Source organism: Hippoglossus stenolepis, chromosome 14, assembly GCF_022539355.2.
Source record: "Hippoglossus stenolepis isolate QCI-W04-F060 chromosome 14, HSTE1.2, whole genome shotgun sequence".
NCBI lineage: Eukaryota > Metazoa > Chordata > Actinopteri > Pleuronectiformes > Pleuronectidae > Hippoglossus > Hippoglossus stenolepis.
In genome coordinates this window covers 1,310,224-1,322,723 of record NC_061496.1, presented here as the reverse complement: position 1 = coordinate 1,322,723, position 12,500 = coordinate 1,310,224, and the positions used below count along the sequence as shown (strand labels likewise).

General features: G+C 45.6%; 1 protein-coding gene across 2 annotated transcripts in view; it reads right to left on the bottom strand.

Moving 5' to 3' along the window:
• LOC118121238 (phosphodiesterase 4D interacting protein) overlaps window positions 1-12,500 on the bottom strand; it is a 70,746-nt gene that overhangs the window by 33,455 nt on the left and 24,791 nt on the right. For both annotated transcript variants that reach the window (XM_047343100.1, XM_047343099.1), the window contains exons 4-5: window positions 4,758-4,868; window positions 1,882-1,958 (exon numbers count right to left, since the gene is read on the bottom strand). In XM_047343100.1, the coding sequence (XP_047199056.1) occupies window positions 1,882-1,958; window positions 4,758-4,868 (188 nt within the window). The remainder of the gene's footprint in view (window positions 1-1,881; window positions 1,959-4,757; window positions 4,869-12,500) is intronic.

Below are 12,500 nucleotides of genomic sequence, written 5' to 3'. Positions count from 1 at the left end.
TCTCCTCTCCTCACTCCTCTCCTCTCCTCCTCCTCTCCTCTCCTCTCCTCCCTCTCTCCCTCCTCTCCTCTCTCCTCTCTCCTCTCTCCTCTCTCCTCTCTCCTCTCCTCTCTCTCCTCTCTCTCCTCTCCTCTCCTCTCCTCTCCTCTCCTCTCCTCTCCTCTCTCTCCTCTCCTCTCCTCTCCTCTCCTCTCTCATCACTCCTCTCCTCTCTCCTCTCCTCTCTCCTCACTCCCTCTCCTCTCCTCACTCCTCTCCCTCTCCTCTCCTCTCCTCTCTCTCTCTCCTCTCCTCCTCTCCTCTCCTCTCTCCTCTCCTCTCTCCCTCTCTCCTCTCCCTCTCTCTCTCCTCACTCCTCTCCTCTCTCCTCTCTCCTCTCCTCTCTCCTCACTCCTCTCAGCCAGGCTCTGTTAATAGCTCCTCTGATAAACTGTGGCCACAGAGTTTATTTACGAACCGGCACAGAGAGCCAGAGAAAACGTCTCGGACACGTTCACTCTGCTCACGGAGGAATTTCCTCCCCTGCTCACTGTTTTGACGTTAAAGTGACTGATTGGACCAATCACTGTCCTCGGAGCATAATGACGCCGTGTTCCTGAGCTAATGGTGTCGTTCCTACATCCATCCATTAGGAAAAGAATCAGTCAAAGGTCAGTTTGACTTAACATGTGTGTAGCAGCGTTAGTGACCACACGCGTGTTCTGTTCACGGCTTCTCAACCTGTGCAGTCTCCAAATCAAAGTGCTTCGTTTCCTCTGAATTAACTTGTTATAATAAAGATTAAAAACACTGAATTACAGGAATAACCGGAAGTGAAATGGAGAAAATATGAAATATAAAAAGTAAAATGCTTCTAGAGAAGAAAATCTTAACTTGAAATTGTCGGTAAAAACTTCCGAGTCTGTTGTTTTCTGAACATTAGAGCAGGGAAACATTTTCAATACAGGAATGTCTCCTTTAAATAACTAGTTTTCTATTGTATTAAAGTTTCATCTTTAATCTGAAGCCTGAACTTGACTCAGGAAACTTCTTCATGGATGAAATGCATCCGTCAACACGAGGGACGGATTTAACCAACAGGATTATGGGTAATCTGAGCCGGCGAGGTAGCAAAGTAAATCCTCAGCTTGACTGAAATGAATTGGACGATGTGAAGAACACAAGTGGAATGATCAACCTGAGCAGAAAAGCTCTCAGTTCATTGGAAGTTAAAAAGTGTCTGTAACCTTTGAGAAACCCTGTGATTGGACGTGTTGAGTGTTTTGCAGACTCTCGATGCTGATTGGCCGAGGACAGTGAGACAGAGAGAGACAGACAGCTGCGCCTCAGACAGGTGCTGCAGCTCAAATAGTTCCCCGACTCAGCAACGCAGCAAACCACCTCCTGCCCTTTGCTCCTCCTGACTCTCCTCCCCCTTCAAAACAAACCCTCGCCCCTCCGCCACCTCCTCGTCCTCACGCCCTCTTCGTCCTCTGCACCAGAGCACGGTCACTTCAACCTCTTCAAAAGGTCCATACATGGAATTCCTCGGGGCTCAGTGCGTGTTGTGATAGCGAGCCGAGGCTGCGGAGCGGCGGGCTCGCGTGTGATGAGAGGCCGCTGGGTCCCGAGGGCTCTGGAGCACTGAGGGGCTCATGGGAAATAATCGAACTGCCGTTGAAAAGAGTGTTTTTGTAGTTCGCAGGCAGGTTTCCCTCAAGGCACTTCAACAAATCTGTGCAGCGCAAGAGCCTGAATATTTTCAAATGTATATTTCTCCACGTCTGTTATGGAGACATAATAAAGTGTGGATGAGTGATTTGGACGTTCACGACCTTTAAACACCAGAAGAACTTCTGGTGTGTGAAAAACCTCGTGAGCAGGAAGAAGAGAAATACTCACAGAGCTTCGTCCAGAAGCTGCTGCTTGTCCTCAAGCTCCTTCTTCAAACTCTCCACCTCCACCTTCAACTCGATGTCCTGCAGCCGAAAATCACAGAGAAAAGGAAAATGAGTGAAGTTGAGGATGAAAGAAGAGTTTCAGAATTTAGATTAGAGAAGTAAATACAGGATGTGACTGATTTTAGCATTTCAACAGAATCAGCTCCAGTTGGAGAGTGAAGCTGAACTGAGATCAGTTAAAAAGACTCTGAAGTTATTAAAAACCAGAGTTTATCTCCAATGTTCAGCAGGAAACTTTGAAACATGAAGATTTCTGAGTTTGGTGGATTTGTTACAGCAGCATCTCTTCTGGTTCAGGAAGCAGAGGATCATGGGTAATATCCAGCGTTCAGTTGTGTTTTAACTCAACACATTGAGAGACTTGAGTCATCGCTCGCACAGTGAACGTGTGGCTGCAGGGGGCGCTGTTGTTCAGTTAAAGGGACAATGTGCTTCTTTGAGCTGCAGCTTTGTGACAGAAGAGAACGAACGTGTTCATCAGACACTTTGTGTTCACAGAGAAATGAGCAACAAGCCTGTATTCACTGTAACAGGATAAGATGTAGATGAAATCTCCCTGTTGCTTCACACACAGCCTGAAACCTGCAGGATAATATTGTGCTTGATTCTCCAGTGAGGAGAAACATGTCATGAACTCAGCTGAGGAAAACACTGTCTGTATCTTTTACATGGAAAACCAACAATCCCAAAACTATACAAACATTATGAATCCAACTGGTCCTGAAGCAGAAAAGCTTCTTCTTGTTCTGCACAGAGCTGCAGAGAAACTCTTCCAAAGTCTCACGTGCCGCCGGCATCTCACTGGATGTATAAATAGCAGGTGAGACACGAGCAGCTGCTGAATCCGTCAAACCCCTGCACCCAGCAACAAGCCCACTTTTAACTCCTGGCTCCGAAGCAGGAGAACCGGACTCAACTGGACGGCGCTCGCTCACGTTCACCGTTTGTTTTTCTGAGCATCACAGCAGCAGAGATCCTCACATCCATGTGCAGCAGATCACACTTCTGACAGACTGACACAGGTGGGGGCGTGTTTCTGCTTACACCAACATGTACACATGCAGTATACACTCACACAGTGTACATGCACACAGAGTATACATGCACACAGAGTATACATGCACACAGAGTATACATGCACACACAGTATACATGCACACAGTATACATGCACACAGAGTATACATGTACACACAGTATACATGCACACAGTTACTGGTGGTGTGCACTCATGCATGCGAACATAAATGCCTGCAGCCTGAAGGCTCTAACGTAATGTGGGTCATCGGCCGCCGATGGAAAACAGGTCAGACAGTTTGTGCTCCAGCGACTGTTAGAGTCCTCGATGCAGCACAGAGAATTTAAAACTCTTTTCAAAAAGTGGTTTCAAAGCAGCTAATGAGGTTTTTATCATTAAAGGGAAAAGTTCAGATCTGAAATCACTTTAATTTAAGAGAAAGTAGAGCATCACTCAGTAGAGCTCATATAACTGTCTCCTTATGAAACCACATTTAATTCACTATCAACATCTGGGTTTTCATTTGGATCTGCACTAAATTACACAACCTCATAAAAATCTGTCCTGTAAACATGTTTTTATCAAGATCTTTCCCGACTGATTCCACATCATCCAGACAGTTTTGTGTTAATCCTTCCGGTGGTTATTGTGTAACCCTGCTGACACACAAACAAACCCACACCTCTGCAGCTGATTCCAACATGAACATAACTGTTCGTGCTGCAGAGCCTTTCTGACTTCCTGCTGCTTAACGCCACGGAGGCCGAGAGCCCGTTAAGAAAACCTCTTCATCAATGTGACGACACACGCGCTGCAAAGAGTCACAACTCATGCAAACACAGCACCGAGCTGCAAACAGAGAAAACAACACCGGAGATGTTTCCAGGGACGAAGCGATGAACCTGCTGCAGATCAATGTGAAGTTTCATCACCGCTGAGGAGCAGCAGACTTCAGTGACTTCACATTGAGCTGTCACCTCCTGTGTGTGCGTTTATCAGCAGGGCTACACACAAACCACAGGACGGATACCACTCGGTGGAAGGATGCAGTGTGGGTCAGGGAGGAACTCTCTAAATGTTGCTGTCAATCAGGAGGCGGATCCTGGAGGCTTCTATGTCAATTTCTTTCTTGTGACACAACGTGATTTGTCATAAATAATTCATGGCTCTTGTATAAATACATCAGACATGAGGATCTCTCCTCTGTTAGCTCATCGTCCTGCCTGATGTCAGCAGAGCTCAAAGAGCTGCTTGTATCTCGAATATGTTTCCAGGCTGATTCATTATCATTCGGTTCTGGAATTGTGCAAAACCAGAAAAAAGATGGACGACGTTTCTCCGCTGTCAGCTGTCAATCATCACGTCACATCCTGTTTTTAAATCATCAAATAACTAATTAAACCAAACTGATCAGAAACACTTGAACAAACATCAGTGAAATGACAGAAACCATCAAAAATCTATTTAACGTTTACTTTGGTCCCATCTGCTAACATGGAGGAGGCGGGGTTTAAGAGCTTTACTGCAGCCAGCCAGCAGGGGGAGATCAGGGTCATTTGGCTTCACTTTCTAAAGCTGTCACGTCGTCCATCTTTAATTAAAGTCGATGCATAAAACAGACTGAACAGAACTGTTGTGTTTTCATTCAGTTCATTTGTAATAAAATAATTTCTTCATGCTCAGTGGAAGAATCTATAGAGAGTTCAAAGTTCAAAGGTCATGGGGGGTTGGCTCTGCGGCTCTGCACCACAGAGACAAACACAAAGCCGTGCACGTGAACAGATGAAGTTTCACACTCACCCTCCTGTGCACGTCATCGCTGCTCTCCTCAAACTTCTGCTGGATCTTCTCCTCCAGGAAGTAGATCCGGAGCTTCAGGCTGAAGTTCTCCTTCTTCAGGTCGTTCAGGTGCTGCGAGATAGTGCGATAACCACGGAACCCAGCGTTAGACATGACGAGGGGCTGCGACGAGGGGCCCTGCAGCCCCACACTCACTGAGGCATGGCGTGAGGAGCGACTCGGCCCACGAGGAGCAGGCGAGTCAGGCTGACGGAGCAGCTCTATCCTGACGGCTCAGAAGACAAACTCAGGGCTCTGCTCTGTCGCATCAACACCGACGGGCACAGAGCGACAATCACAACCTGAACACCGGCTGGTCTCAGGGAGTGTGAGCCACCGAGGGGCCGAGATGATACACAGGCAGCAGGGGATTATGGGAGCTGAGGGGGGGGGTGTTTCCCTTTTTACCATGAGGAAGTCATGCCAAGAATCTGAGACAGGAGTGTGAGAGAGAGTGTGTGTGTGTGTGTGTCTGTGTGTGTGTGAGAGAGAGTGTGTGCTGCAGAGGCTTCAGATTCATGAATGTGATACTTGATAAGATTGTGTGTGTCTTTTAAACTTGTTTTGATTTGAGATTAAAACAGATTAAAATCTCATCATCAGTCATTTGTTCAAACAACCTGTTTCTAGATTTCCCTGAGAGTTCAAACAGTTTTTAAAAGTCTGTAGTTTCCTGTAAGTAGAAGTGTGTGTGTGTGTGTGTGTGTGTGTGTGTGTGTGTGTGTGTGTTGTGTGTGTGTGTGTGTGTGTGTGTGTGTGTGTGTGTGTGTGTGTGTGTGTGTGTGTGTGTGTGTGTGTGTGTGTGTGTGTGTGTGTGTGTTAAACCTCACAGTAGTTCTAGTTTCCTGAACTTCACCAAACCTTAAACATATTGATTTACAGTCTTTGGTTAAAACTCCTGATGAGACACAACCATTGGTTCTAAGCATGTAAATGGTTTATTCACTTTTCACTTAAATCTGGAACAAGAATTCAAACTGTGACATCATTTCATTCAGTCCAGAATCATCCTGATAAAGTTTTCAGTTTAGAAAAAGAAGTAAATTCTCTCGTGTGATCGTAGTTTGTTGACGTCTCAGGAGTTGAGACGGCCTCTGACCTCAAGGTGGCGCTAACACTCCACCTGAGCTCAGAGTCTCTGAGCGTCTCCAGTGATCCAGACTCTATTTAAAGCAGCAGTTGACCTGCGGCTGTCACTGAGGAATGCTGAGCTGGGAAGATGCCGCTGACACATGCAGGACGAGTGCACGTTGGTACGAGCACATGCTGTCACCTTCTGCTCACACATGCTCGTGAGCTGCACACAGGAAATAAACAGAGAAGGAGTCTGACGATTTCTACTTAGAACCAAAGACAGAAATAAAACACACAAACACACTCAGACTGAAAGTCCTGCAGGATTGAGACGGTCCCGGGTCCCGGGTCCCGGCCCCAGCCCCGGTCCGGCCCGGGTCGTCAGCCTGTGTCAGGCCCCTGCAGATAAAACCTCAATTTGTGTAACACTGATACAGACCACAAAATGATGAGTGTGAGTCTGTGTAAAACAACCACACATCTGCTTCTCATAGGCCGCACATCCATCACTACAGACACGGTAGCTGTCTTCGTCCGAACCAGAACATTTTCTTTTCAAAAATTATTTTCAGCCTAATTTTTTCCAGGAATTTTAGCATTCACCATCATCATGACATAAATTACTGCTCATAAAACGAGACTGTAAAGTCTGAAACGTGTGGATTTAAATCTATTAATCACTGCTTCACTCAAGTCTTCAGGAATTACAAGGGGTTTGGTTAAAAATCAGCAGAGTAACAAACCTTTTTAAGAGCAACTTAACACTCTATAAAAGCTCCACTCACTGAATTCAAACCCAGAGAGAAGATTTGTGGATTTTCTCTGGAACAGTTTCTCTGCAAACTTTGACCACGATCAACTGCTGCTAATAAAGTGATTTTACATTCTTGTATAATGTGCAAGCTCAGAAACTCAGAAACTCTCTTTAATAAGTTTTGTTTGACATAAGAGACATAAATATTTAAAGGTTTATATTTATTAAACAACATTTAAGAGAAAAGAAAAATCAAACCATGAATCTGGGTAAAAAGAAAATGTAGCTTGTTGTTTTAAATAATAATTTGTCTATCAGTCTGATTCGAAGACTATTTATTCATATCCACTGATAGTTGTTAAGTCTCAAATATAATTAATATAATAATGAAAATAAAAGGTTTCCCAGGTAACGTCTTGTTTTGTCTAAAACTTGAAGATGAGATGAAAACAACTGGAAAGTTGAACTATGAACGATTCAAACAATCAACACATTAAACTCAGGTCAGGATTCAGGATGTTCTTCACTTTCTATAACAACATTTCGTTAGTTTCCCAGAGAATAATTCACGGGTCTCGATCAGACATGATATTTATGACTGTGTGGAATTTGGTGCAGATCCAAACTCCAGTGACTTGAAGAAAAAAACCTCCAGTGAATAAAATCTGCCCGTTAATCAGGAAAACTCATTTTCATATGAATTATTGACCTGGAGTCTCTTGTGAATTTTAGGTCAAATGCAATGTAGAAATGTAGTTTAGTAGAAAATACAGCTACTTGCTGGAGTAAAAGTGAAAAGTACCTGAAAATAAATAAGTACAGATACATTGTACTTAATTGTACTTAAGTACAGTAACTAGGTAAATGTACTTTGTTACATCGCACCACTGATTTCCTGAGCAGCTCCATGTCTGTGACCTCATGTACATTTCAAACTAAACTCTGAGGACCTGAACCTGAGACAAACGTCTAACGTGTCCAAATACTTCTCGTCTCACCTCATAGGTCTCAACTGATCACATGACCCACAGCTCCTCGTCAATAACCAATCAAGAGGAGAGAAGCAGAAACGTTCCTGACGACAGCTTTTAACACGAGTTCACACACAGAACCAGAAAGAATCTGCACAAAGACATTTCTGGGCTTCGGGACACATGTTGTAATACGTGACGGTTTGTTGGCCTCGATGAGGGCGTTCGTCACAAGTGGACGCCAGCGGGCGCGGCGGCTCGTCCAGGGGTCACGCTCAGAGAGACGGATGAATTTATTACAACACGACGCGTCCGAGGAATTAAATCATCCTAATTCTGCCGGACTTTTCCAGCATCACGGCTAAATCCATAACTAGAGAAGAAAGATTCAAACTTTTTTTCCAGGATTTTGAACTTTTACAGCCACGGTGTCGTTTTATTCAGGAACAAACTTCGTCCCGATCAGAAAGACCCAGGTCCTGAGATACGTGACGGAGGATCCACTTCAGTAACTTTCCACATTTCTGTCCGTTCACATGCACCAGTGGCTGCTATTTTGTTGCCATGGCAGCGCGGCGGGAGGCAGCCATAACAGCGTCCCGGCCTCCTGCTTCATCTTCGTGCCGAGGGAGGTTTAAAAAGCAGCTCTGCAGGAACAGGAGGGTAATTGGATGTTTGCATGTGAGTGTGTGTTTGTGAGTGTGTGTGAGTGTGTGTGAGAGTGTGTGTGAGTGTGTGTGCGCTCCGGACTGGCAGAGAGCTGGGAGTTTTCCCCGCTCTTACCGGTAACAGGAGCTCCTTGATGCCAGCTAACTCGACATTTTCCAGCCGTGCTCTCTGGCAGTGCCAAGCCCCTAATGCAGCTCTGCAGGCGGAACGTCTGATTGTGTTTATTGTGCTGCCACGGTCCACGGTAGACATGGCGGTTAAAAATTATAATTTGTAAACCTAATTAAATCATCAAGAGAGCCACTAAAAATATCCCCAGGAGCTAATTAGCATGGTGGACACGGCGAGACGAGGCAGAGGAGCCAGATCGAGCTGCAGCAGAGTTTCTACAGATCATCTGTGTTTACGATGCCGTGGTTTAAAGGAACAGTTCAACGTTTCAGAAAGAGGTTGTTTGCTTGTTATTGGTGGTGAGATGAATATCCATGGAAATCCCGAAAGTGTGCGTTCAGTCGAGCAGGAGTCAGGATGTGGTTAAATTAAACATTAGCAGCAGTTAGCATCTTTAATAACTAAGTACTTTCACACTGGCTGCATCCAGTATTCTTTACCACCGTGTTATTCAGCACAATGAAGCAGGAAAGCTGTCTTCAGACGTCTTCATCGCTCTAACACTGGCAGAAATGATCCCCTCATGTGGCTGCAGGGGGCGCTGTGGCTCAGTTACACAGTGTTGCTTTAAACTGCAGCACTTTGTGTTCGTGAGTGTGTGTGTGAGCTGGAAACAACAACAGCACACACACACACACAGCAGCTGATCTGACTGTAATAAGATGAAGTGTGATGATGTATTAAATCACTGCTGGGTCACACTCACTGTTATGATTAGTGCGAGTGAACCACAGAGACTCTGACCACACACACACTGAGTCACATTGAACTGAGGGTCACTGCAAATGTTCCTAATAAACTCACACTCGTTTCACTTCAGCCTCAAAATAGATTAACAAGCTGCTGTTTTTACACCGTTAACAAAAACTCAAGCTCAACAGAAGAAGAAACATTTCACAAGCGGATAAAATAACACGATTTATTATTTCTGAGATGAAACTATTTTTATTTCCGTTTTATTTTCCAGTGAATTATCATTTCTGCTCGAGCCACAAAACCCGTAATGATGTAAAAACAGGCTGAAATAAAAACGTTCAGAGATTAACTTACTGTAAAAACTTATCGGGCAGAAACTTTAAAGAGTTTTAAAGACTCGTGCAGAGAAGCTGCTGAAGAACCACAGGCTGCGTCAGAGTGGACAGGTTCAAACTAACAGGTCGACTTAACTTGATCCACGATCACAGCTCAAAGCACCAAGTGAAGATGCTGCTGCAGAGGCTGGAGAGAACGAGATGATGCTCATGTTCCATCTGGTGAATATGTCAGAAATATGAATGCATATTAGTGTTTGTCTCTTCCAGGTCTGAACTTTCCCTCTCTGACCTGGATGAGCATCTTGATTTCTGCTTGTGTGTGTATAGAAGTATAAATATTCACTGTCTATCAAACAGTTTTCACCATTAATCTGATGGTTGAAGGTAAAAGAACAATCAGAGGAGCTGAATCAGCTACAGGTTACTGGAGGCTCTGAATCCCTGACTTCTCTCTCTCCTGATCAAATGGTTCCCAGATGCTGTGGCAGCAGCTGTACGCTGTGTGTGCAGGAGGCGGCAGCGGAGGGTCGGCGAGCTCAGTGCCAGCCGCCCATCAGGGTTCTGGGATGAAACGGCACCAACGGATGGAGGGAGTTTGTTAAATGGAGGCCAGTCGATAACTTTTCCAGACGGTCGGCCAAAGAAAAAGTACAAAACTAACAAAAAACACCCGAACGTGGTTCAGACAACAACACTTCGACTTATAAAGTTCAAACGTATTTTAAACACAGCAACACTTGTGTCGTTCAGGGCTCATCCCGAGATGTGCACGACGAGGACGGTGTTTGTTGCATGTGAAGCCGCGGTGGAGACGCTCACAGAAGAAGAGAACCCCTGGCTGGCCTCCGTGTTTAGCTGCGGCGCTCTCTGCGTTTCCATGGCTATTTACTTTGAGCACCATTGTTTTGCTTTAACGATGCCAAGAGAACAAGAGGCATGAAGCAAAACAGGATCTGAACCTCTTTAACAGCTCGGTCCAGCAGTCGGGCCGTGGCTGCAGAGCGAGGCCCGAGCTGGAGGAGGATTCTGCTCCGCCTCTCCGCCGCGGCGAGGGAAGAGCGGGCACCCGAGCCAACTCTACTTTATAAGATGAAAAACACTCCTGGTTTGCATGAAACCAGAGCCGGCCGGCGAGTCGTCTCGGCTGACATGATGCTCTGAATGAAATCACATTAGAGGCTGTTTGGTAGAAAGAGGCAAACGCTGCTTTAGCTCTTTTCAGTCTGTTGCTACGTGACCAGAAGAAACCAGAACCTTTCTGCTTTGAGTCTGAATTCAACAACCTCTTGCATCACTAATGACGTTAAAGTACAGAAGAACATTAGGTCCAACTCTTAAAAACACAAACATAATTACACCTAATTCACCCAAAACCCTGTGTTTTCACACTTTCACACTTTCACGCTCCATCACTATTCACACACATTCATCCTCTCATCACTTTCTGGTTTGAAAGGATTATTTAGTCCGAAACATTTATCAACCCAACGTGACTCGTTGGTTTGTGAGCTGCTGATCTGAAGCTTCAGTTTGAAATTTATTCCAGCGCCATTTTGGTTTGTGTTTAACCATATTAGGAGGAGCAGGGGGTGGAGCCTGACTGACACCTGCACCCATTGGACGGTACTAGCTGTCAATCACACTGTGGTTGCCTCCCCCTCAACACATCCGGTGCTTTATGGTCTGTTTGACTCTAAATGATCATAATTCACTAAATGAACATCAGCTGTTTGAAGAAGACTTGAAACTAGAGACTGAGACAGAAACTCCTGAATGTTTCCTGACGTTATAAAGTGAGAAGTCACTTTCTGTAGACTTCTATAGAAACTACCAGAGGAGTCCACGTCCATTTTTCAATTTGCTAAATGTTAAGAAAGAAAATTTGTGTGAAAACCAGCGACACCTTTGTGTGCTTCAGTTTTCACATTGGCCACAAATCAGCTGATTCTCAGAAAGTAAAGTTCAGTTGTCTAAAACTAAATGATTGAACAAACGGTATTAACTGTGACGAGGCCTCAGTTTGACCTCGTGGAAACCACTCGTTTCTATTCTTGACCAAACAGTCACAGACCGAACGGTTTCTCCGACCACAGCCTGTGTGGAACTCACCGTCTATTTCAGTTTAAAACACATGTCATGTATTTTGTAGGAAGCAGAGAGTCATAAATACTGGATCTGATGCAGACGAGCAGCCGGGTCATTCATCCCCGCTGCCTGGCTCAAAGGCCCTCTGGGGCTAATCAACAAGTGAACCATCCACTGCTGCAAAGTCACCAGACTCACAAAGATCAGGCTCCGCAGGTGAAACTCAACCTGGACGTGTCCAATGTTCCCGCTCCAGTGACTTTTAAGAGGCTGAAACTGACTCCAGGACCAAGGGAGCGGGTTCACCGGATCGGGATCGGATGTTACGGCACCACTCCGCCCCCCCCCGCCCAGGCTGTCTGAGATACCCGACCCCCGGAAGTGTGCGCTGGCTGTGACGGATGGCCCGGAGCCTGGAGCTGTGGCTGATGATGCAGCGTGATACTCCCAGAGAGGGAGGAAGGAGAGAGGGGAGCAGGACTCAGGCAGCTCCTGGGCTGAAACATGCTGCTGATGGTGATGGTGATGATGATGATGATGAGGATGATGATGATGATGATGATGAGGGTGATGATGATGGTGATGATGACGATGGCGGCGAGTCCAGCAGGGCTGCCAAAGAGGAAATCTGGGATCTTGTCAGCACAACCACGGCGCCAAGGAGCCGAGAGTCAATGTGCAGGTCTAAAGGATGAGGAGCCTTCAGGCTGTTTTCCAGTGAGAAGCTCGTATGAGTAGAAGTGTTGAGGAGGAGAATTCACTCACGATCGCTGACCTCTGACCCCTGTTTGAAAATCTAGGTATAAACTGCGCAGGAGGAAAAGTCTGAGCCAACAAACAGTTTTCCTGGAAGCAGATCTGACACCCAACACTCTTACAGCAACATTTCCATCCTCCTCCATTCAGAGGTGTGAGCGGCGTGCGTCAGCCCGACAGGAAATGACCT